Below are 23,989 nucleotides of genomic sequence, written 5' to 3'. Positions count from 1 at the left end.
CATGTGGGATCTTCCCGGACCGGGGCACGAACCCGTGTCCCCTGCATCGGCAGGCAGACTCTCAACCACTGCACCACCAGGGAAGCCCAAGCAGAGTGTTGTTAATGGCTGTGTGCACTATTGGCTGCAGAAGAATAGGGAAGTTTCATTCTTCTCTGGGCCCGATGGGTAGAGCAGGCGCAGCAACAACAGCATTCCTTGCTTTCTGTAGGGCATTCCGTCCTGCAAAATGGGTGGTGCAACCTCCTTGTGGAGACCAAGGTACAGACACAAGCTTGAACATCTGGGCTCCTGGTTCAGTGTCTTGGCCTTATGCTTACCAGCCCCATAGTCCCCTAATCCACGTTTGTGCCCACACTTTCAGACAGCTTGGGTTGAAGGACCCCAGAGCAGGTAATTTGTGGATGAGTATCCTCCTGAGAAAAAGGCTGAAATAGATGAGAAATTGAAGCAAAGGGTCAGGGATAGAGGAGGAAGCAAGAAGGGAGAAGCAATGCAACTGTGCAAGATAGGTCCTGATGTGTGATACAGCGTCTCCAAGACCCTCCAAACCGTCCCCTTTCCCATCCACTCAGCTTTGCTGTCAGTCGTCAGCATTATCCTGAGCGAGTCGTGGCCTCTTTTTGAGTTCTAGCTTCTTAGCGTATGAACAATAAAAATAACCACTTGGCTTCCCTGGTGGCGCAGTGGTTGAGAGTCCGCCTACCGAGGCAGGGGACACGGGTTCGTGCCCTGGTCCGGGAAGATCCCACATGCCGCGGAGCGGCTGGGCCCGTGAGCCATGGCCGCTGAGCCTGCGCGTCCGGAGCCTGTGCTCCGCAACGGGAGAGGCCCGCATACAGAAAAAAAAAAAAAAAAAAAAATAACCACTTAACATTTTATACAGCAGTACACAGGTTAGAGAACCTCCTCGTGGGATTAAAATGGACCACACTTCCATTTTACAGAGAGGGAAGGGAGGTTCAAAGAATTGGACTGGCTTGTCCAGAGAGTAAGTGACCATGCCGGGAAGGGCATCATGGCCATTGGGTTCTTCAAGTTCTAAGTTGTCTGATTCTTAGTCCACCCAGGCTTCCAGGTCCCTCCGAGGGAGCCATCTCTGCCTCCATCCCTCCAATTTGCTCAACCCCGCCTGCACCGTTACCACTTCACTCCGTATACAAGCTGCTCTGAGCTCTACTTGCTTGCTGTGCACTTGAAAAAGACACCAGAAACCCACGTGGTCCTCCACCCGCCAGGTGTTGCTGCGTAGAGGTGAGGGAAAGAGTGATAAAGTCACAGCCCTGGCTCTGTGAAGGTGGTAGGGACTTAAGACCAACCCCACAATCCCCTAATCCATCCTTAAAATTTTCTGAAGGAAGATTTATTTATTTATGCTAATGACTCAGTGATGTTCTGTTTCAAAATGGACTAGAGAGATTGATTTTCAATTGCCTCTTTTACCGATAGTCTTTAATGTATTAATTTAAGGTAAAATTTCCCCCCAAATGTTGTTCCTATTCTTCCCTTCCAATATTCGTAATCCTTGGAGCTCGTGTGCCTCACCTCTCCCACTCCGTGGGGTGAACTCCACCTGGGGAAGCCGCAGAGCACTGGGCGTCATCCACGACAAGATTGCACACAGTGGGGCCACTCTTCACCCTCTGCCGGGAGGAATGAACTCAGACTCTGGACTCCTGAGTTCGTTCATCTCTTGGCTTTCCATCATGATATCTTTTTATGACCTTTGATTGTAGCCTCTGGTCTGTAAAGTTAGGAGACCAACAAAACTCTGGGGGCTGAGAACAAAGGACTCGTGTCTGTGAACATTGCGGCACTCCACCTGCCTCGCAAGAGGTTTGTAACTCTTGGGCCTGTGGGTGTCTGTGCATCTGGGTTGCATACATGGGCCTGAAGTTGTATGGACTATGGAGGAGACAGGAGGAGAAGCTGGGATTAGATGAAGGAGGGGTATGGGGAGTCTTTTGCCCTGAATCTTTCTGAGAGGAAAAGCACAGCTAGAGTTACCCTAGGGCGCGCCTGTTTACTACTGTATTGGGTTACCGAGGGGAGGAAGAGGAGGCAGTGACTCTCTAGCCATAGGATCTGGGTGTGTGGAAGAGCTGGGATGCTGTCATGTGGTGCACGTGATGTGGAAATTCGCCAACCAGGTCAGCACATTGGTGACCTCACTTTCGCTGCCGGCTCTTAGAGCTCCTCCCTCCTTCCCTCCACTTGGTGTCCTGCAAGGCCTGTGACACACACTCCTTTGGGGTCCCGGTGTGTGCTGCCTGGTTGCCTTTTTGGTTTTTTTAAAATAAATTTATTTTATTTATTTACTTATTTTTGGCTGCGTTGGGTCTTCGTTGCTGTGTGCGGGCTTTCTCTAGTTGCAGCGAGCGGGGGCTACTCTTCGTTGTGGTGCGCAGACTTCTCATTGTGATGGCTTCTCTTGTTGCAGAGCACGGGCTCTAGGCGCACAGGCTTCAGTAGTTGCAGCATGTGGACTCAGTAGTTGTGGCGCACGGGCTTCGTTGCTTCGCGGCATGTGGGATCTTCCCGGACCAGGGCTCGCACCCGTGTCCCCTGCATTGGCAGGCGGATTCTCAACCACTGAGCCACAGGGAAGTCCCTGCCTGGTTGCTTTTAAAAAGCTTTCCTCTTGAAGGGTATGCCCCCTGCTTTCTGGTCTTTCTGTGTGGTGTCTGGCCCTGTATTCGTTTCCTATTGCTGCTGTAACAAATTACCATAAACTTAATGGCTTAAAACCACACAAATTGGGACTTCCCCGGTGGAGCAGTGGTTAAGAATCTGCCTGCCAATGCAGGGGACACGGGTTCGATCCCTGGTCTGGGAAGATCCCACATGCCACGGAACAACTAAGCCTGTGAGCCACAGCTACTGAGCCTGCGCTCTAGAGCCCACAAGCCACAACTACTGAGACCGCGTGCCATAACTACTGAACCCCACGCGCCTAGAGCCCGTGCTCTGCAACAAAAGAAGCCAGCACAATGAGAAGCCCGTGCACTGCCGCATCGAAGAGTAGCCCAGCTCGCCACAACTAGGGAAAGCCCACGCTCAACAACGAAGACCCAATGCAGCCAAAAATAAATAAATAAATGGATAAATTTATTTTAAAAAAACAAAAACTACACAGATTTATCACCTTACAGTTCTGGAGGTCAGAAGTCCTAAACTCAAGGTGTCAACAAGGCTGTGTCCCTTCTGGCGGCTCTCCTTTGCTTGTTTCCTTGCCTTTCCCAGCTTCTAGAGGCCCTCTATATTCTTAGGCTCATGGCCCCTGTTTCCATCTTCAAAGCCAGCAGCATAGCATCTTCAAATCTCTCCCTCTCTCTTTTTTTTTTTTTTTTTTTTTTGGTACGTGTGGGCCTCTCACTGCCGTGGCCTCTCCCGTTGCGGAGCACAGGCTCTGGATGCACAGGCCCAGTGGCTCTCTTTTTTTTTTTTTTTTTTTTTGTGGTACGTGGGCCTCTCACTGCCGTGGCCTCTCCCGTTGCGGAGCACAGGCTCTGGATGCACAGGCCCAGTGGCCATGGCCCATGGGCCCAGCCGCTCCGCGGCATGTGGGATCTTCCCGGACCGGGGCACGAACCCGTGTCCCCTGCATCAGCAGGCGGACTCCCAACCACTGCGCCACCAGGGAAGCCCATCTCTCTTTTTTAATTGAAGTATAGTTAATTTACAATGTTGTGTTAGTTTCTGGTATATAGCAAAGTGATTCAGTTATAATGGATACTTTTTCTGATTCTTTTCCATTATAGTTTATTACAAGATATTGAAAAAAAGATATTGAATAGAGTTCCCTGTGCTATACAGTAGGACCTTATTGTTTATTTTATATATAGTAGTGTGTATATGTTAATCCCAAACTCCTAATTTATCCCTCTTCCTCCCCTTCCTCTGTGGTAACCATAAATTTGTTTTCTGTAAACATATGGAACGCTTCACGAATTTGCATGTCATCCTTGTGCAGGGGCCATGTTAATCTTCTCTGTATCATTCCAATTTTAGTATATGCGCTGCTGAAGCAAGCACTCAAATCTTTCTCTCTTTCTGACTTCTGTTTTCCATCATCACATTTCCTTTGTAACTCTGACCTTCCTGTCTCCCTGTTATAAGGATTCTTGAGATGACATTGGGCCCACTCAGATAATCCAGGATAACCTCCCCACCTGAAGATCCTTAATCACATTTGTGAAATTCCTTTTGTAAGGTAACATTCACAGGATTAGGATGTTGACATCTTTGGGATGGCGATTATTCTGCCTACCACAGGTCCCATGAGTTCTGGTGTCATTGTCAGGGGAGAAGTGAAGGAGAGGCTTCATGATTCCCCAGGGATCAGAGTCTGAGGATCAGAGCTGACCTGGGGTGAGGGGTACCCTCTCTTAGGGAGCAGGAGCTTACCCACCCTCTCCACAGTGGACATGTTCCCAGTCAGCCACAGGATCTGCACTGTCATGGCTCTGACAAGGACTCTGCATCTCTGCCAGTTCTGCAGCTTTTCCAGGGCAGAAAGCATTGAGCCCACCTCTCCTACTTGGCAGTTGCTAGGCCCTGGGCTCTGGGCAGGGTACGAGATTTCTGAGTTCTGAGTCCCCTCCTCCTGCCTGCCTCATTTTTTTGTCTCCCTCCCGTTACATTGACAATAAGCTTTTCAAACTGGGCAGATTAAGTAACCAACCCCTGACTTCTCTTGAAGTCTCATCTTTTTTTTTTTTTCTTTTTGCGGTACGTGGGCTTCGCGGGCCTCTCACTGTTGTGGCCTCTCCCGTTGCGGAGCACAGGCTCCGGACGCGCAGGCTCAGTGGCCATGGCTCACGGGCGCAGCCGCTCCGCGGCATGTGGGATCTTCCCGGTCCGGGGCACGAACCCGCGTCCCCTGCATCGGCAGGCAGACTCTCAACCATTGCGTCACCAGGGAACCCCAGTCTCATCTTCTTGATGAGAAGATGAGACTTTTCACCACCACCACCCTGCCTTTTTTTTAAAGCCAGGAAACAGAAAGAAAAAAAGAAAAAGAGAGGAGAAAATGCCCAAGAAATACACAGAAGGCTGGTATTCCATGGGGCTGTACCACCCCCATGGCCAGATTACAATGGACAAGAACCAGAGTCTTATGCCTTCTTGTTTATTTTGTCCAGCTAGCCCCAAATTATAAAATCCGCTGTATTGCTAGGGTCTTCCCCACCTACAAGAAGCATCTCTGATTTCCCTGGGCTGGGCTAGGGGCTCCTCACAGATGCCTGCCAGCTTCTATGAAGAGCTGTACTGTCACCATATTGCTTTGTGATCATCTTTTAGCTCATCCATCTCCCCTCTTAAAGTGTCAACTTCCTGAGAACAGGAAGGGACTTGGGTCTTATTTATAACTCCCCGCACCAGAGTATCTAGCACTTGTAGGCTTTTTCATAGATGGTGGTTGGATGGATGGATGGTTGGATGAAAACCCTCACATCTCAAGCTGCAGTGGCCACTGATCCCCATCTACATGTGGCTTCCCTGAGGTCACTGTATCTCAAGCATGCAGAACTCAAGATCTGGTTGGGAGGAGGGTGGGGACATAGCCCTCAGCAACAGAAGGGGCACTGGGTACAGACAGACAGAGGCAGGACGCCTGAGCAGAGCAGGGGCTTGGCAAGTGTTGCCTTCACTCACTGACCTTTCCTCTCCGGATGGAGGCTCAGGTTTCAGCCTGCTGTGAGGGACGCTATCCTGTGGTACCAGGAGACTGAAAGTACCCTCTTTCCCCTCGGTCACATGCTGTGATGGCCCAACTGCAGGGCAAAGGGTCAGACAGGGCCTGCAGTCGTTGTCCAAGGAGATTAGTGTCACAGGCAGCCTGTCTCCTCCACCCTAGTCTCAAGATATCTCTTTTATGTCTGAAAGATCCCTGAAAAGGCTAAAGGTCAAAGATCAGTCAAGGGCTGGGTTCTTGTGTGTATAGGCTCAGGCAGGACAGAAGACACCCACAGTAAGTTAATTTGACAAATTGTCCCTTCCTCAAACATCTCGATTCCCCCCCAGGAACACTGTGGAGAAGTCTTTCTGGCTGCCTGGATAAGGTGCCTTTGTGTTTTCTATGCCAGCGCACGGGAAGGTGACCACATTCCTCCTCCCCGCCCTTGCCCTCTCCTCCCCTTGGTGAGGATGATTTTCTTCTCTGCATGATGAGATCATGATCTGGGTCCTTATTCTCTAATCCTTACCTATCCTGGAGCCACAAGGGTGTTGTTTCCTAATCTTCCTTTCATAGATCAGTCTCCTGTATCCTTTAGTCATTATTGTTAGTATCTGTTTGAACTTCTGGGTCCCAGGGGCCTGGCCTTGTACCCAGAGGCCCTGGGGAGAAGTTGAGATTACAGGCCCAGTTGCTTGGAGTGATTTAGGTTGAATTGTTACCAGGCATGTGATCCTGAAATCCTTATTGAATTGAGCAAGATAAACCCAATGTGTATTTATCAGGACATCTTGGTCGGTCCATACAGAACATTTACAAAATGTTCTCCCTGTTCGGGCACATGAAATCCTTCCTCTGACAACATGTTTTGGTTCTCCTTCTATGACACCATCTTGGATAAAAGCTCCTCCACTAGGAGTCAAGGGTTCCTACCCTTGAAGTTATTGCTTCCTGCTGCTCTTTTGACTGTGAAACCAACTGAGGAGGTTCCTGGGGAGCTGGGGAGATTGGTATGCGTCGTAGAATGTGTAGACTGAGATGAGATTGGAGGACTGATGAATTGTGGCATTTTCTTTTTCAAGTATTAAGTATTTGTTGAGCACCTACTATTTGCAGGCACTACTGTGATATACCCTGGGGTTAAAAATATGAAAAAGTCACAGTCCTGCCCTCCTAGTCTACAAGGAGACAGAGAAAAAGAAACAGATAATTGTAATACAAAGAAATAAGTGCCAGCCTTATTAACAAAGTGGTCTGGGAGTAGAAAGGAGGGACGGACTTTGTTCCTTGCCTACAAAACGCGGCTGATACATCTTAACCTGGCAGGCACCTTGTCAGGAATAAATAAAATAATAAAGACTCATGGATCAGGTGACATTTGAGCTGGATCTTGAAAGCTGAGGCGCTTGCCAGGTAGAAACAGCTCAGGGAGGAAGGTTACAGATGAATAATAATGTCAGATCCTTACCCTGCAGAAATGTTCTCAGAATCGTTGGAAAGTACTTGAAAAGTAAAAGCACAGTTTCAGGATAAGGTAATGATTTAACTTGATCAGCTGTTCAAGTGAAGTCAGAGGCCTGATTAGAGGCTTGAGAAGAGAGAGAGTCTCGTGCTTTTACATGTATGGCTTGTACCCTTGGAGGACTAGGGGGCGTCCTGGTCACTGTTTCAGGGGAAAGGGAAGCAAGAGGATTTTAATTTTTTTCCCACATTCTCAAGTACTTCATAACCACCAGGAAGTTGGGTTCCCACAGCCCCTGGTCTCCCATAAGTTGCTTAAGGAGCGTGGCAGTGAAACTGTCCTACAGCTCAACCTCTGAGCTCTCTGCCAGCCCTTGGAGGTTCCATGTTGTTGGCGTCTCTGTGGGAGCCCTGTGACTCCAAGCCCTTCATGCCACCAAAGAAGATATAGGGATGGTGGCAAATAAGCACATGAAAACGTGCTCAACAGCATTAGTCTCTAGGGAAATGCAAACCAAAACCTCAGTGACATACCACTACACAGCCTTTAGAATGGTCAAACTTTTTTTTGTTTAATATTCCGTTTTATATATGTACCACATCTTTATTTATTTATTTTGTTTTGTCTGTACTGGGTCTTAGTTGCGGTATGTGGGCTTCTTAGTTGCAGCATGCATGTGGGATCTAGTTCCCCGACCAGGGGTTGAACCTGGGCCCCCTGCATTGGGAGCGTGGAGTCTTACCCACTGGACCACCAAGCAATTCCCTAGAATGGTCAGACTTTTGAAGCTGACAATACCAAATGCTGACAAGGATGCAGAGCAACAGGACTGTGCATTGCTGGTGGGAATGCAAAATGATATAACCACTTTGGAAAACAGTTTGGCAATTTCCTATAAAGTCAAACACGTGCACCATATGACCCAGGATCCCATTCCTGGGTATTTACTCAAAAGAAATGAAAACTCCCCTCAAAGACCTCTATGATCCACTCACAGACTTCTATGCAAGTGTTTATAGCAGATTTATTTATAATAGCCCCAAACTGGGAGCCACCCAAATGTCTATCAGCCGGTGAATAGAAAACTACTAATATGTTCATATAATGGAGTACTACTTGACAGTAAAAAGGAACTATTAATATACATAGCAACATGAATGGATCTCAGAAGTACCATGTTAAGTGAAATAAGCCAGACACAGAAGGCTACATACTGTATGATTCCATTTATGTGACATTCTGGAAAAGGGACAGAAAGCAAATTGGTGGTTTCCAGAGGTAAGGGAAAGGGACTGACCTCAAAGGAGTACAATATACAAGAGAACTTTCTGGGGTGTTGGAAATGTTCTATATAGAGGGTGTGGTAGTGATTAAACAATACATTTGTCAAATACATTTGATGAGTCAAAATATACACTTAGAAAAATGAATTTTACTAAATGTAAATTATAACGTGATAAACCTAAGTAACAAAGGATTCCCCTAAACCTTGTTGCCCTAAAATCAGATTCAGGAAGAGGACACCCAGGATACTACCAACTGCTCAGGGCTCCTCTTGAACATACAGTATCTTGAAAACAGAGCCCACACTCATGCCCTGATGAGAGGCTTGATTTTTCCCCAAAGCCAGTGCCTGCACTTCCATGCTCACTTCTGGCTTCCAGCCCTGGGCAGGGCATGTTCTGACCAAGCTCTAATTTGTGGCACGTAATCCCCATTTGTAACCCAACCTACTATCCTGGCCAAAGTTTCTGGACACTGGGGCTGAGCTTGCGACATTTTTGGCTCACCCGTTACAGTCCCATCATCAGGAGCAAGGAGCGTTTCTACTTCTGTGCAGAGGGGTTCTGTAGCCTCCTTATGGCCCTGAGGGTATGTTTGGGGGTCTGTCATTTCAGTGCTCCTCACATGGGTCAACTGTTCCAGTGTGCGGTGGGCCACCCGGGTTCAAGACGTTTTCACAGCTGGGAAGCTCCTGGCCCTGGGCCTGATCATCGTCATGGGAGTTGTACAGATCTGCAAAGGTGGGTGTCATCAGAACTTGCCACCCCTTGTGTGTACACACACCTCACACTTTCTTTGGATGTGTACACACCCTGAGATGTCCCAGTTCTCTCCTTGAATGACTTTTCTTCTTCACTTGCTTGACAAAGGGGACGAGAAACCATTTTCTCCACAGTGGCCGGGAGCTGGGCATGGGCCCCTGGTGTGCAGAGTTCAGTCCTCCCGTGCTGATCTCATGGCTCCAGCACAGGTAGATGAAGATTCCAGATTTCTGGAATACTATTGCCCTTTTGTCCCAGCTCCAGGGAAGCTCTTTGTATCTTATATTTTATCTTGTCCATATCTTAAAATGGGAGACAGAGGAGCTTTTTATACGTTTCAGAATTACTCATAATCTCTACAGGAGAGAGCTCTACATTCCTGGGGCCCCTGCCAACATTCCCCATTGGATTTGGCCCTTTCCAAGCCCAAGCCTGTATTTGGTTTCCATGGGACCTGTGGCAGAACTAGACTCTGCCCAGTGTCACTGGCCCCTGGAGAAAGTCAGATGACACACAGGGAGACCTCCCACCCACCCACAAGCTCTGGAAGTGGTGTGGGGTGCCTGGATTTTGACTCCAGGAAACATAATTAAGCTTCTGCTGTATAACATGCCTAATTATTTTCATCCGTTGGATTAAATTCATTAGCAGGTTGTATTGTTTTCAGGAACTTAGAGTTAAAGAAATCACTGGGCTGTCTTTTCAAAGATAAAGACAGCCCAGTCTTTATTGGGACCTCCTAATCTGGTCCCAATGCTTTCTCCTGATCACTCTCATCTCGTTATTTCCTGTCCAAATCCTTGATTATGGATGAAGATGTAAAGTGTGGTCAGCTACTCAGTATCTTACTACGACCTTAATCAGCAGACTTTCTTGAGGACCCACTGTGTGCAGGATATTGTGCTGAGGGCTGGGAAGGCCATCGGAAAGCTCCTCGCTGAAGAATCCCTGTCTTCAGGAGATCTATTCCATGAAAGGGGAGACCAAACACACGCCTTAGGAAGAGACAGGAGGATAGTGACAAAGAAAGCCCAGCTTGAGCGAATAATAGCATCATGGAAGCTTATGTTTGAGTATTTGTTGTTCTTGGTGCTTTCTCCATGAAAATGTACCAACTTAGATATGAGGGAAGGTGATCAGGAGATTGCCAGTGACTCCAATCCTGCATCTCCGAATCCCAGCAAGCCAGTTCCAATTTACCCTGCCCTGCCCAGTAACCTCCCCTGGCCTTTCTTTCCAAGGAACTCTGCCTTTTAAAAAAGGAACATTCAGAACTGTGCTCTGAACCTGAGCCACCATTTGGACTCATCATTACCATGTCCTGGGGGGTCCTAGACCTCTACTTCTCTGCTCCTTTCGGCCCCGCTTCTCCAATATGTGGCCTTCACTGGAGACCGGGGGCTGCTGAGTTCTGACGTGTCTCTCTGAGCAGCCTCCTGTCCCTGTGTCCACAGGACAGTACTTCTGGCTGGAGCCAAAGAACGCATTTGAGAATTTCCAAGAACCTGACATCGGCCTCATCGCGTTGGCTTTCCTTCAGGGCTCCTTTGCCTATGGAGGCTGGAACTTTCTAAATTACGTGACGGAGGAGCTTGTCGATCCCTACAAGTGAGTTGCAGTAGCCCAGCTCTCCCTCTCCCCCTTCAAAATCCATGGCACCTGCCACTGGAAAGAGGGAGCCACAGGTCCAGTGCCTACTTCTCCCCTGAGTCCCCTTCTGACCATGACCTGGTCTATCCTGAAGAACCAGTTCATTTCCCAGGAACTTAGACCATTTGTCACCCACCCTACCAGGAGAAAAATGATCCAGTGACTATGCCAGAGCAGGTGAAAAGCTAAAAAAAAATGGTGCTGAGATAACACCACTGCCTTAGAGAATGAAATGTGCCCTGAGAGGATTCCAGGCATCGTACTCATCTGTCTCATGACAGGCAGGTCTTTGTATCTTGAGGTGTGTGTTCGGGGAGCGGGGGGAGTGCGTGGTGGAGATTCTGGTCAGGAAGAGATCAACAGGTATGGAGCATATTCCCAACCTAAGCTGTTTCATTTCCTTTCAATTATCCTGCCCATATGGAGACAAAATCCACCCCCCAGGGAGAGGGAGCGTCGCAGAAGGCTGCAAGGACAACTTCGTGCAGAAAGACAGAAGGCACTCCCTGGACCCCATGACGAGGCAGGTGGTCCCAGGTGCCAGGCCTTCCCCCTCTCACCTCCTCTCCCTCTACAGGAACCTTCCCAGAGCCATCTTCATCTCCATCCCACTGGTCACATTTGTGTATGTCTTTGCCAATGTCGCTTATGTCACTGCAATGTCCCCCCAGGAGCTGCTGGCATCAAACGCAGTCGCTGTGGTAAGAAATCAAACTCGGGGAGGGATAATTAGGAGTATGGGATTAACAGATATGCACTACTATATATAAAATAGATAAACAATAAGGACCTACTGTATAGCACAGGTAACTATACTCAATATCTTGTAATAACCTATAATGGGGCTTCCCTGGTGGCGCAGTGGTTGGGAGTCCGCCTGCCGATGCAGGGGACACGGGTTTGTGCCCCGGTCCGGGAAGATCCCACATGCCGCGGAGCGGCTGGGCCTGCGCTCCGCAACGGGAGAGGCCACAACAGTGAGAGGCCCGCGTACCACAAAAAAAAAAAAAAAAAAAAAAAAAACCTATAACGGAAAAGAACCTGAAAAGGAAGATATTTATATCTTTATATATATAGATTATATATAAATATATATATAGCTGAATCACTTTGCTGTACACCTGAAACACTGTAAATCAACTATACTTCAATTTTTAAAAAGGAAAAAAAGAAATCAAACTCACATGCCCTCAAACCGGGAATGGTGATATAGACTTGTGGGCTTAAGCCCCCTCACTTTCCCCTGATCCATGGCTATGTGGGACTGAAAGTCTTCTCAGGTCCTCAGGGCAGAAGCCAGGTCTTCAGATGCCCAGGAGCAATCGGATGGCCAGGTTGTGATGGGCAGCTACAACGGCAGAACTGAGTCATTGTCACAGACTGTATGACCTACAAAACGGAAATATTTACTATCTGACTGTACAAAAAAAAGTTTGCTAACTCCTGATCTAGGGCACTTTAAACTTTTATTTATTTATTTATTTATTTATTTAGGCTGCATTGGGTCTTCGCTGCTGCGCGTGGGCTTCCTCTAGTTGCGGGGAGCAGGGTCTACTCCTCGTTGTGGTGCGCAGGCTTCTCATTGTGGTGACTTCTCTTGTTGCGGAGCACAGGCTCTAGGCGCGTGGGCTTCAGTAGTTGTGGCGCGTGGGCTTCAGTAGTTGTTGCGCATGGGCTCAGTAGTTGTGGCTCGCGGGCTTAGTTGCTCCACGGCATGTGGGATCTTCCCGGACCAGAGCTCGAACCCATGTCCCCTGCATTGGCAGGCGGATTCTTAACCACTGCGCCACCAGGGAAGTCCTTAGGGCACTTTATACTTTAAATATGATGATTGTATAAAGGAGATGCGCTCCTCCTCAGAAAGACATAATCTTGCACAAGACTCGCAGTTTCTCTCTGCCTCCGTATCCTCACCTGGACAACTTGACTCCTTCCCTCATTAGGGAAAAGCATATGCAGTTTGTGCTCTTTGGGGAAAGAGATCTTACAGGTCCAAGGCATTGGGGTCCTTGATATCCGGGAAAGACCTGGGAGCCATGCAGTTCCCTCATGTGGCTTCACCTGGGCCACGGCCCCACCCTGCCACTGTCATCATGTGTCTCATCTCTGAAGACCGTAAAAAAAGAGGCCCTCCACTGTCCCGTGGCAGCCTGTTCACATGATCACTAACCCTCCCCAGCAGGACAGCTCTTCTAAACAACCCCTTCCTCATAATGTGCTATAAATTATATATAAATATAAATGTGCTATAAATCAAGTATGTACTTGGCTCAGAGAATGTAGAAAAAGCTGATTCCCCAACATTTTATATCCTTTCTTTTTTAAAAAATAAATAAATTTATTTATTTATTTATTTATTTTTGGCTGCGTTGGGTCTTCGTTGCTGCGCGCGGGCTTTTCTCTAGTTGCGGGGAGCAGGGGCTACTCCTCATTGTGGTGCATGGGCTTCTCATTGCAGTGGCTTCTCTTGTTGCGGAGCATGGCCTCTAGGAGCGCGGGCTTCAGTAGTTGTGGCTCATGGGTTCTAGAGCGCAAGCTCAGTAGTTGTGGCGCACGGGCTTAGTTGTTCCGCAGCATGTGGGATCTTCCTGGACCAGGGATCGAACCCGTGTCCCCTGCATTGGCAGGCGGATTCCTAATCACTGAGCCACCAGGGAGGTCCCTATATCCTTTCAATACATGAAGACTAGTCTATAGCTTCACCACCTTTTATTTCTTGGCCTACGAAGTGGTTTGTTCTTATCACTTCCCCCCCACACAATATCTTCTGTTTCTATGAATTAGGATTTATCTCTGTTTTACAGATGGGAAAACTGAGGCTCAAAGATTAAGAACTTTGCTCAAGGTCTCACAGCTCCTAAATGTTGGGCTAAGATTTGAAACCCAGCCTGCCTGAGTCGCTCTAGTATAATGTACGCGAGGCCTGGACTCACACAGCTGGTTTATGGTCCTGGCCCTCCACTTCCTGGGTGTGTGATCTTAGGCAAATTGCTTTGTGCCTCAATTTCATTATCCATAAAACAAGGATAGCAAATGTTAGTTGTTTATTGTTATTATCACCACCATACACAGTCTCATTCATTAGTTAGTCAGTCCCAAACACTACTGAATCCCCACTGTGTAGTCCTCACCAAGGGAAGTAGGGGTGCAGGAGGGGCTGGGGCAGGGAAGCTGTGGTCCCTCCTCTCAAGGACTTTAGCCAGAGAGACTCAGCAGGGGTGGGTTTGGGAGGGAACATTCCCAGCAGTGACATGCAGGTGGGAGACTGTGACCACTCCTTTTATGCTCACCCCCTTGTTTTCTCTCCCAGACTTTTGGAGAGAAGCTCCTAGGGGTCATGGCCTGGATCATGCCCATTTCCGTCGCCCTGTCCACATTTGGAGGAGTCAATGGGTCCCTCTTCACCTCCTCCCGGTGAGTGCCGTCCAGGCCCTTCCTGGGCCAGAGGCCACTCTGCTGTGCATATTGCTCTGTGTATATGTGGGGGGCTTGTCTCCGTCAGCGGGGTTATGTATGGGCATCTGGGTGGTGACCTTGCAGGGGGTGATTGCTCACACGAGGGTGTGTGCGTGTGTCTGTGTGGACACGGGGGAGCCTGTGCTGCTCGTGTGGTGACGCACGACATGTGTGGCTTTAGCTGCGGTGGCAAGAAGCGCCATCCCACCTCATGTCCAGAGGAGCAGAGGGCTGAGGAGTCCCCAGGCTGTGTGCTTGGCAACAGAACAGTGCCTTGCCTGCAGCCTCAGAGCCCCTTTCCCACTTGCCTGGAAGCAGGCTGTGCTGGCTGGAAAGGAACCCCACTCTGAAACGGGCCAGGGAGGGACCCGTGCCTGGGGCCTCTGGCTGGCCTCTCATGAAAGTTCTGGGCCCAGATTGCAGATGGAATGGGCTCATCTCTGAGTGCCCTGAGTGTGCAGGCTCCTCCCTGTTAAACTGACAGGTGGCTGTAGGAGGCCCTTGTGTGGCCACCCATGAGACGCGGGTAGGGGTGTGAAGTGAGATGGGTGGGGAAGAACGGAAGGAAAGCATTTGTCCAAAGCCACGTCCCCTGCCCCAATCACTCAGGAAAGCCCGAAGCGTGAATGGGCCCAGGAGTCCCCAGCCCCCGCCTGCACACATCCGGACGTCTGCCCCCTTCTTAATGTCCCTTTTTGCTGTCTCCAGAATGGGCGGTTGAGGCTGGCAGATGCTGGATGATTTCCATTGATGTGGTCCAAAGGGTCCTCCCAGGGTTCTTAGAAAGCCCCCCTCCTCCAAGGGCACAGTCCTACTCAAAAGATAACAGCAAAAGCAGTGAGTCCCCGAACTCAGCTGCTTCCAAAGCCAACATCACATCAGGGAGGAGTTCCTGTGAAATGACAAGGGAGTGTCATGTTTTCAGGACCCAGGGCAAGAAAGAGGGAGTGTGGGCATCCCCCGTACCCCAGGACCCTCCGACACTCACCCACGGCAACCTCGTGTGCGTGTTACACAGGAGCAGTGACCACCTGGAGGCCCCAGCCGAGGGCAAGCGGTGGAAGAGCAGTGACCCATGAGGCTCTCTGGGATCTATTGAAGGAGAGTGACTGGCTCCAGTCGCTTTAGAGTGGGGTTTGTCCCTCGGGTAGGCCGAGAAGCGGTCTGCGTGCATGTGGTCCAGCTATGTGTGCATGCGGGAGGCGGCGGCCCGGTGTGCTCGGCCTCGGATTCAGAGGCACAGCTCACCCGACAGGCCTCCTCAACTCATCTTTCCAGTTCCTTCCATCCTTCCTTTCTTCCTCCCTCCCTTCCCTCCCTCTGGCCCTTCCTTCCTCCCTCCCTCCTTTTCTTCCTTGCTCCATCCCTCCCTCTCCTTCCTCTCTTCCTCCCTTCCTCCCTTCCTGCCTCCTTCCCTCCTTCTCTCTCTTACTCTTTTGTGTTCGGGGGTATGGAGAGAATGATACTTCCTGAGGAGTAGGAGCGTGTGTGCGTGTGTGTCATGCTTAATGTCATGTCTCCTCTGTGGTCGGCTAGCTGGGCAAGGATTGTCTCTTGTGAACTTGACTTGCCAATGCTGTTGGACCTGCCAACTCCACTTGGTCCTGGCTGCATGTGGAGGAGGGATGTGAACTTGAGACCCTGGTTATGTGCTGCATGGTGAGGCCCACAGAGTACCTGGGGCTCCATTGGGTGCATGAGGCTGCACTGCAGAGGGGCGATGTCATGTGGCTGCATGAAATTAGTGACACAGGACGAGGTAGTTGATGATGGCAACTGGTGGTGTACATATGGGTACTTGGGACCATAATCCACTCCCATGCTTCTGAGGAGCCGCTGCTGTTAGCTCCACTCTCCCCCATACACAAATCACAAAGTGACAGTTCTCTTCAGACCACCCAGTGTGCTGATTCTGTTCCTTTCTGTCCCCATCACACCATCCCCTTCCTCTCAACGCTTAGCTGCTCCTTTCCCTACAAAATCCTAGAAAAAAGGAAAAGTGGCCTAATTTCCAATGCAAAGTGGCCTAATTTCCTAACAGCCTACAGTATTCTCTCTTTTTCTTAGGAGAGGAAAGAAGAAGAAGGCTGCTCTTTATGTTAAAATTTCTCTTTTTAAAAATAATTTGTAAACATCAATATCCTGGTTGTGATATAGTAGTATAGTTTTGCAATATGTTACCAATGGGAGAACTGGATGAAGGATACATAGGGTCGCTCTGCGTTATTTCTTACAACTACATGTGAATCTATGATTATCTCAAAATAAAATTTTAATTTTTTTAACTTAAAAAATAATTTTGGGGGAATTCCCTGGCAGTCCAGTGGTTAGGACTCCATGCTTTCACTGCTGAGGGCCCGGGTTCGATCCCTGGTTGGGGAACTAAGATCCTACAAGCCGCCACGCAGTGCAGCCAAAAAAAAAAAAATTATTCTAATTATGTTTCCTGTCTATTTAAAAATTTTTTTAATTTATAAAATCTAAGAAAGAAAATTTAAGTTACTCATAATTCTACCACCCAGAGGTAATTGGTTGATATTTTAATGTTTTTACATGCCTGTAAATAATATCTTCGTTAATAGGAATCATACTGCATGGAATCGTACAGTTTTCTATCTTGCTTTTTTCATTTAATGTTATATTGTGAGCATATTCTCACACAATCAATTTTTTTTTCAAAAACATTGTCTGCATAATATTCCATTTTATAGATATAATTTATGTAATCATAAATTACATAATAAATTACATAATTTATGTAATCATCTACTTTATGGCATTTAGGGTATTTCCAATCTTTGTTATCATCACAATATCTTTGTATGTACACCTTTCACTAACTCTATTGATTTCTTCAGGATTTTTGGGGAGAATAGAATAAGTAGCTTAAGGATATAAATGTTCAGGTATAATTTACATACAATAAAATACACAGATCGTAAGTGTTCAGGTTGATGAGTTTTGACGATTGTAGACAACCATGTAACTACCACGCAAAACAATATATAGAACATTTCCACATATCCCCCAAGTTCTCACGTGTCCCTTCCTGGTCTACCACCCATTCCCCACCCCACAAAGGCAGCTACTTCCTGAGTAGGATAGGCATGTTTTTAAGGCTTTCCATGTACAGTTTAGTCCCCATGTCTCAAAGAACCTATATCCCTTGAGGAGGAAGGAGGCACATTTTTAAAGGGATTAAGGCTTTAGGCAAAGGAGAGAGGCTACTCCTACAGCGCTCCAGGTTTTGTGAGAGACCCACAGAGTGACAGCACAGTCATCGGTAACTCCAAGCCACCCAGACCACACTCAGGGTCTCCACACTCCAGAATCCACCCACTTATCCACTGACTGCCTCTGGTTTGCCTGCACCTGCCTTGTGAACGTGGGTCATTTGACTAGTGGGCTGGAAGGTGTGCACGAGAAGTCAGGTACCTGGCTGGAGGGGGGATGCTCCTTTGTGGGCAGAGGTGGGCATGGATGAGGGAGCCGCACTAGGGAGGAAGCATCCTTGGATGGTCCGTGGGCCATCACAGGCTGACCTGCTTTTCTCTCTGCCAGGCTGTTCTTTGCTGGAGCCAGGGAGGGCCACCTTCCCAGTGTGTTGGCCATGATCCACGTGAAGCGCTGCACCCCAATCCCAGCCTTGCTTTTCACAGTAAGGTTCCCTCCCTCCGCCAGCCCTACACACACCCTCCCTCTCTGTGCTGCTTTGAGCTGGGAGTTCACAGTTCCCACACACGCCCCTGTCACCCTTGTGCTCCTAGGTTTCTCTGGGCCTTAAATAATCTGGCAGATGGTATACATGGGCCTGATTAACATCAAGAGATATAGCAAGCAAAGACCCTGAGTCCTGAAATACCTTAAGGTTCCCAGGCTGGCTCATTCCATTCTCCCATACTCTTGGGTCAGACTGAAGTGGCTGCTTCAAGATTTTACAACCTCACAAAGAAACTTCTTTCTTGGCTCCCCCTGCACCTGTTACCCACAGGGTAGCAGCTTTGGGCCTCTGCTCCTGGCTGATCACTGCACACTCCCACCCCTCCCCATCAACCTGCCTGCTCCAGGAGGCTCTGCCAGTCTCTTGGGAAACATCACTGAAACAAATTTGGTCTCAGGGTACACCAAATAAGAAAAATCATAAAGGAAGACTGGTAAACCAAAAATGGAGAAAAGGAAACTCGGGATGGGAGGGGTGAATGGTAAATGGTGGTAAATGGAGGTGGAATTACCCCAGAGTAGAAGCATTTAGAGAGAGCAAAGAGAAGGAGCAAAGTCTTGTTCCTGATGAGTCACTGGGGTTATTTTTTTTTCTTTCTGGATCCTGACTAAAATATCAAAAATGACTTTGGTTCACCAGAGAAGCAGTTAGACCAGGGGAGTAGAGCTCTCAGGAGTGAAGGGCATTCACTGTACAACATTAGGGGGAATTTCAGAATGTTCAGATACAGGAAGAAGGTCATCCTGGTTGGTTAGTGGTGAAAGGCAACTGGAGAAGACTCAGTGCTCCCAGTGAGCCACAAACTTTTTTCAGTTTAAGCCAATGGTGCAGGCCTATGACTGCAAGGCAAGTACAGTAAGCATCTGGCTTTTTCATCCCTTAAAATCTTCCCGATTATTTCCACCATCAGATCTTACAGGAGAACCGAGCCTTCCGTTGGCCTGAAACAAATTAGCAGAGGGAAAGAACATGGTTCCGAGAGAGCCACTGAGATGATTTTGAAGTTAGAAAGTGAATTCTATCAAGAAAACGTCACAGGGATGTTATGAGGGTTACATGAGTTAATATTTGTAAAATGCTAAAGAAAGAACCTGACGCTTAAGAACTGCTATATAACTGTTTATGATTTAAAAAAAAAAAAAAAGAAAGAAAAGGAAGGAAGAAAAATAAATTAGATGACTCAACCAGGAAAAGAGGATGAGGGCAAGAATAAAGCCGTAATCTGCAGTTAACAACCTTCCCTAAGGGATAAAAAAAACAAAATTAGCTTGAGCTTCAACCAAGGAAGAAATATAAATGAGACCAGGGTGGCATAGGGCTGGCTGCCACCAGTGTGGCCAGTCCAGTTGTTTACAGCCAGTATCTGTTCTGATTTGTTAGTGCCCATGCTGTACCTGCTGTATCTGTGGTTAAATGTTTTGATTATCACCCATGTGGTGAGAAAGAACTTCCTGGTGATGAAAGTGTTAGCAATGACCTGAGTTTCTAGGAGAGGTTGTAAAGTCTCCATTTTGAGAGATCCGCTATAAAATGGCATTGCCTGCCTAGAGGCAGGGGAACAGCCCCGACCAGTAAACAGCTCCTCCAGTCTCCTGATGCCTTTCTGATCACCGATGAGCTTCTTCCACTCCCCCCAGTGCATCTCCACCCTGCTGATGCTTGTCACCAGTGACATGTACACACTCATCAACTATGTGGGCTTCATCAACTACTTCTTCTACGGCGTCACAATTGCTGGACAGATAGTTCTTCGGTGGAAGAAGCCAGACATCCCCCGCCCCATCAAGGTGCGAGAACCTCCCTTTGGGGCCCCTCCCCCTCCTCCACTGGTTCTAGCTAAGCTCAGATTTTTACATCACCTTGTTCTCGCTGCTGACCGCAGCTCATCATCTCCATGAGTGTGGGAGACCCTCTGGGAAGCAAAGGCCATGTGTGAATGGGGCAGCCATTTCCATTCTCCACTGGGGACAGGACCAGAGCAAACTGCAGCTGGAGGAATAGGTTAGATGAAGTGATACTTCCATCCTGTCATTCCTTTGTTTCCTATGGCTCTAAGTCTTTAAAAAGTCAGCTGATTTTTCCTCAGCCTTCTAACCTGACCAGTCTCCTACTTGTCCCTCCAGGTAGCTGGGTTCACTCATGCAATCTCTCCGTCTCATCCCGGAATGAGTTTCCTTCTCCCATGTGCCTCTCCAAATTTTAACCATTTTCCACATTCAAGGACCTCTCTTCCTTGAAGCTTCCCAGTCCACTCCAGCCTTCCGTGATCCTCCCTTTTTAAACTACTATGGCCCTGCCTGTAGTAGGGTGCCTGGTGAACCTCTCGATTGTACAAGGAATAAATTTGTGATAGGAACAGATGGGAGTGCTCAGAACAACATATGCCAGAGTGCTGTGGGTTCTCCTGCAAATTAGAAGACTAGGGTATATCCCTGAGCTATTTGAACAATCCTATTCTGGAAACACAGACTAGACGCTTCTAGAAGATTCTGACAGCTGAGGAATCGAGGGCTCTCGAAATCTCTCTGCCACTTTCCTACCACTCTTAGAAAGCCTGCTAGAGAGAAGAGGAAGTAGAATAACCCCATCTCCCTACCATACGCATACCCTCTAAGAGGAGAGGACAAGAGGAGAAAGGCAGATGAGTCTAGAGTCTTGAAGACTCTACAGGGGACTCCCACCTGTGGTCACAAGAGGGGGTGGAGCCCACAGAGTTTGCTTCTTCCTGAAGTAAATAAGGCCCCGGGCTTCCTTATGCCACACTAGGTTTCCTGATTTCTGTCGTCTTGGCAGAAACTGCTTGAAACAAATTGGGACTGTCCCTGGTGAGAGGGAGGGACATTTGCCACATCCTGCCAGCTGGGGGAGGGGAGCCTGACTGACAGGTCATCTCCTTCTTGCCCCTCATTCATTTCTCGTGCTCTCCTTCTCCCATGGACCTCAGCAAACATATATCAATATACCAGCAAGCTCATCAACCTACATGGGCTTCTCTGGCTGCTACAGGCACACAGCTGGATGATGAGGCCTTGTTTGCTCCCACCTCGGAGGACAATGAGGACTGTCCCCTCCCTAGGCCCCCCACTCCTCTAACTGTCCCACTGCGCACGTTCGCCAACGTCTGTTGACACAGCACTTGCCCCACCAGGGCTCGGGGTGTGGGAGCCACAGCGCTGAGTGAAACCCAGCTTTGCCCTCAAAGCGCTTCCCTGTGGGTGAAGAAGGGGGAAGGTGCCCTGATGTTGGGGGCCATAGGATCCATGCAGGTAACGGTGCCTCTGATCCACAGGTCAACCTGCTGTTCCCCATCATCTACCTGCTGTTCTGGGCCTTCCTGCTTGTCTTCAGCCTGTGGTCGGAGCCTGTGGTGTGTGGCACCGGCCTGGCCATCATGCTGACAGGGGTGCCTGTCTATTTCCTGGGTGTTTACTGGCAACACAAGCCCAGGTGTTTCAATAAGTTCATTGGTAAGTTGTTGAAGATTCTGAGGGCCCCCTGGTCTGGAATAGAGTGGTCAGCAGTCTGGCTGGGGAACCCCACGGATCAGGAGGCTGGGCCATAGAGAACTGGAGAAAGGGTCGGGACAGGACAGGGCAGGTGCCTCCCCAGAGACCTCTGAGGAGAGGAGAACAGCGGATATTTCCGCACAGACCTTAGGCCTGCCAGAGTGGCCATCCTATAGCAGCTTCCCTGGGCTGCGTGGAGACCAGGGGACACCCTAGAATTGGCGGTCAGTGGGCATGGAGCCTTGAGGAGAAGGAGCGGCCAGCAAACAGGCCGCCCAGAGACGGAGGAGGTAGGTGAGGTGACCATCTCCTGGAGAGGGAGTCCCCTCACGGCGCTGGCGGCTCAGCTGAGGCCAAACGCTGCGGCAGGAGAGCTGGGAAGGGCCCTGGTCTGGCTGGCCAGGTTGGTGGGACACTCAGCGCTGATCTGGTTTCTACGTGGCCTCCTCCCGCAGAGTTGCTGACCCTGGTGAGCCAGAAGATGTGTATGGTTGTGTACCCCAAGGTGGAGGAGGACTCAGGGACAGAGGAGCTACATGAGGACATGCAGTGGCAGCTGCAGCCCACTGCCCCCCAAGACAAGGATGCAGAGGAGCCCTGAGGACCACCCTCCCCTCTCAGCTGCTTCCCCCCTCCTTCATCCCCTCTCTGCCCTCCTGCCCTGCCTGGGTCCCCCAAACACACACACACACACACCCCTCTGCCTCTTGTCAAGCAGGGGCAGGACCTGGGTGTGGGTGGTGAGAAACTATAAACAAAGATTCTGACATTTGTACCCAAAGATCCAGACTCCTCTCACCCCTAAGGCCTGTGTCTAAAGCAGTGGAGCTTCCAGGGGTGCCCTACACGGCCCTCCCTCCTGGGCCCACACCCTTAGTCGCTTCCTCAGGAACCTGAGTTCAGGGCTGCCTTCCCTCCCCATTCCTGAGCCCGAGGGAAGCCTCAGCTCCAAGAGAAGTGGCAGCAACAGTGAGTCACTTGGGGACAGACTCGAGCAAATCTGTTACCATTAAAGGTCAGCTGAAGAGACCCAAATCCCCCTCCCTTCACCAGTGACTGAAGACATCAGAGGTGATGCTTCCCTCTGGCCCCCCCCCCCCCCTCCTCCCTTCACCCCCACCCCCCCGCCCAGCCTGGGCCTTCTGTGCAGAGTGAGGTTCCTGTCAGGACAGCATCTCCCCACTGACCTAAGGACCAATGGGCAGGAGGACTGCCCCCTCCCCTAACCCCGGCCGGGCCTGTGGAACAGACTGGGAAAGGCTCAGATTGTAGAAACCCAGCCTTGCCCCTGCCTCCTCCCGCCAACTCAGTGCCAAAGCTTCCTGAAGCCAGAAACCTGCTTATTTCCAATGTAGTGGACATTTCTCTCCTAATGACAAAGCAGCTCCTCTCTTCCTCCCTCCCACCCCCATGGGAAGGAGCCCGCCACCCTGTTACCCCCGCAGTGATGCTCCAGCACAGCCCCAGGCAGCCAGCACTGCCGGCACCCCCATCTTGCCCTTCTCCTCCTCTGTGGACTTTGGCTCCTGGGCTGTGAAGGCTCCCCAAGCCCTTCATGCCTGAAAGTCGAGCCAAATCAGCCTTAAGTCACCTCCCATCCAAGAACTGGACCTAAAAATACCCCCTTATTTCCAGCCGTCCGGTCAGACCTGGCATGAAAAGCCTTCCAGGGAGGGAGGGCTATTTCCCATCTCCCCAGAGGTACCCCTCCCATCACCTCGGAGACTGTTTGGGGAGAAAGTGTATTCTGAAGGCCAGTTCCTCCCCCAACTCAGATAACCCCTCCCTCCTTTCTGCTCACACCACTGTCCTGTCTGGACAGCCTCCAGGACAGGATGAGAGGACAGTGGCAGAAGGTACCCACTTTGGAGGCTCTCGGAAAAGCCCGTTCTCTATGGTTTGCAGACTTGTGGCCATCCTGTCCTGCAGGCAGAAGCTGCCATTCCCTGTGCTCCAAAGAAGGTGCTGGTGTTTGCCCTGGGCCCTTGCAGCCTCCTAGCCACACCTGTTGTGCTAAGGACTGGGATCCTTTTATCCCAAGCAGGAGTCCCCCCCTTCCCCCAACTCCCCATCCTGTCTGCTGAAACTGGAAAAACTGGGGAGTCCTCCTGGCCTACTTGGGTCTCCCAGCCTCCCACCCGGCCTGCTTGAGCCTGCATTGGTAAGATGCGGGTTTGGTCTGAGTTGTGGTCCCTTCAGAGTGGACTCCAGGCAGACTGGGGCTGGCCCTGGAGGCTCAGGGGACCATCCTCTTGTTCCCTCTTCTCATTCCTCCAACCTCCTTCCATTATTGTTTTTTGTAAAGTGGATGCCTTACTTTTTGGATAAATATTTTTGAAGCTGGCATTTCTATTTCTTTTGGATTTTTAAGGTTGTTTTTTTGGGGGGGGGGGCGTTAGTTATACCTGGATAATAATCTTCTGTCTTTGAGTTGGTTTAAGTTTTAGTTGTGTGTTTTGTTTTGTGAGG

At 49.5% G+C, this 23,989-nt stretch overlaps 1 protein-coding gene and 1 non-coding gene across 6 annotated transcripts; one reads left to right on the top strand and one right to left on the bottom strand.

Annotated features, from left to right (window-relative positions):
* The first annotated feature begins 935 nt into the window (after positions 1 to 935).
* Positions 936 to 23,989, top strand: SLC7A8 (solute carrier family 7 member 8). 5 transcript variants are annotated; one of them, XM_028483862.2, is made up of 9 exons: positions 936 to 1,254; positions 9,041 to 9,166; positions 10,642 to 10,795; positions 11,415 to 11,538; positions 14,148 to 14,251; positions 17,855 to 17,951; positions 19,652 to 19,801; positions 21,304 to 21,481; positions 21,976 to 23,989. In XM_028483862.2, exons 2-9 carry the CDS (start codon positions 9,142 to 9,144, stop codon positions 22,119 to 22,121), a joined length of 978 nt encoding a protein of 325 aa, XP_028339663.1. In that variant the 5' UTR covers positions 936 to 1,254; positions 9,041 to 9,141; the 3' UTR covers positions 22,122 to 23,989. The 5 variants fall into 5 exon arrangements, with proteins under 5 accessions (XP_028339663.1, XP_054938301.1, XP_028339665.1 ...); XM_055082326.1 differs by lacking the exon at positions 936 to 1,254 and having other exon boundaries at positions 9,024 to 9,166; XM_028483864.2 differs by lacking the exons at positions 936 to 1,254; positions 10,642 to 10,795 and having other exon boundaries at positions 9,036 to 9,166.
* LOC112063520 (U6 spliceosomal RNA) lies at positions 3,929 to 4,035 on the bottom strand. Its single transcript, XR_002891029.1, has one exon. It is a non-coding gene; the product is annotated as a U6 spliceosomal RNA (small nuclear RNA).

This window comes from Physeter macrocephalus, unplaced genomic scaffold (assembly GCF_002837175.3).
Source record: "Physeter macrocephalus isolate SW-GA unplaced genomic scaffold, ASM283717v5 random_82, whole genome shotgun sequence".
Taxonomy (NCBI): domain Eukaryota; kingdom Metazoa; phylum Chordata; class Mammalia; order Artiodactyla; family Physeteridae; genus Physeter; species Physeter macrocephalus.
This window is presented reverse-complemented; position numbering and strand designations above follow the sequence as displayed.

Bases quoted from the DNA above. Each gene is read 5' to 3' on its own strand.
- SLC7A8 (XM_028483861.2), top strand. From the start codon at position 11,070: ATGTGCCCTGAGAGGATTCCAGGCATCGTACTCATCTGTCTCATGACA. The intron at 14,252-19,651 runs GTGAGTGCCGTC...CACTCCCCCCAG, and splicing joins TCCCTCTTCACCTCCTCCCG to TGCATCTCCACCCTGCTGAT. The intron at 21,482-21,975 runs GTAAGTTGTTGA...CTCCTCCCGCAG, and splicing joins GTGTTTCAATAAGTTCATTG to AGTTGCTGACCCTGGTGAGC.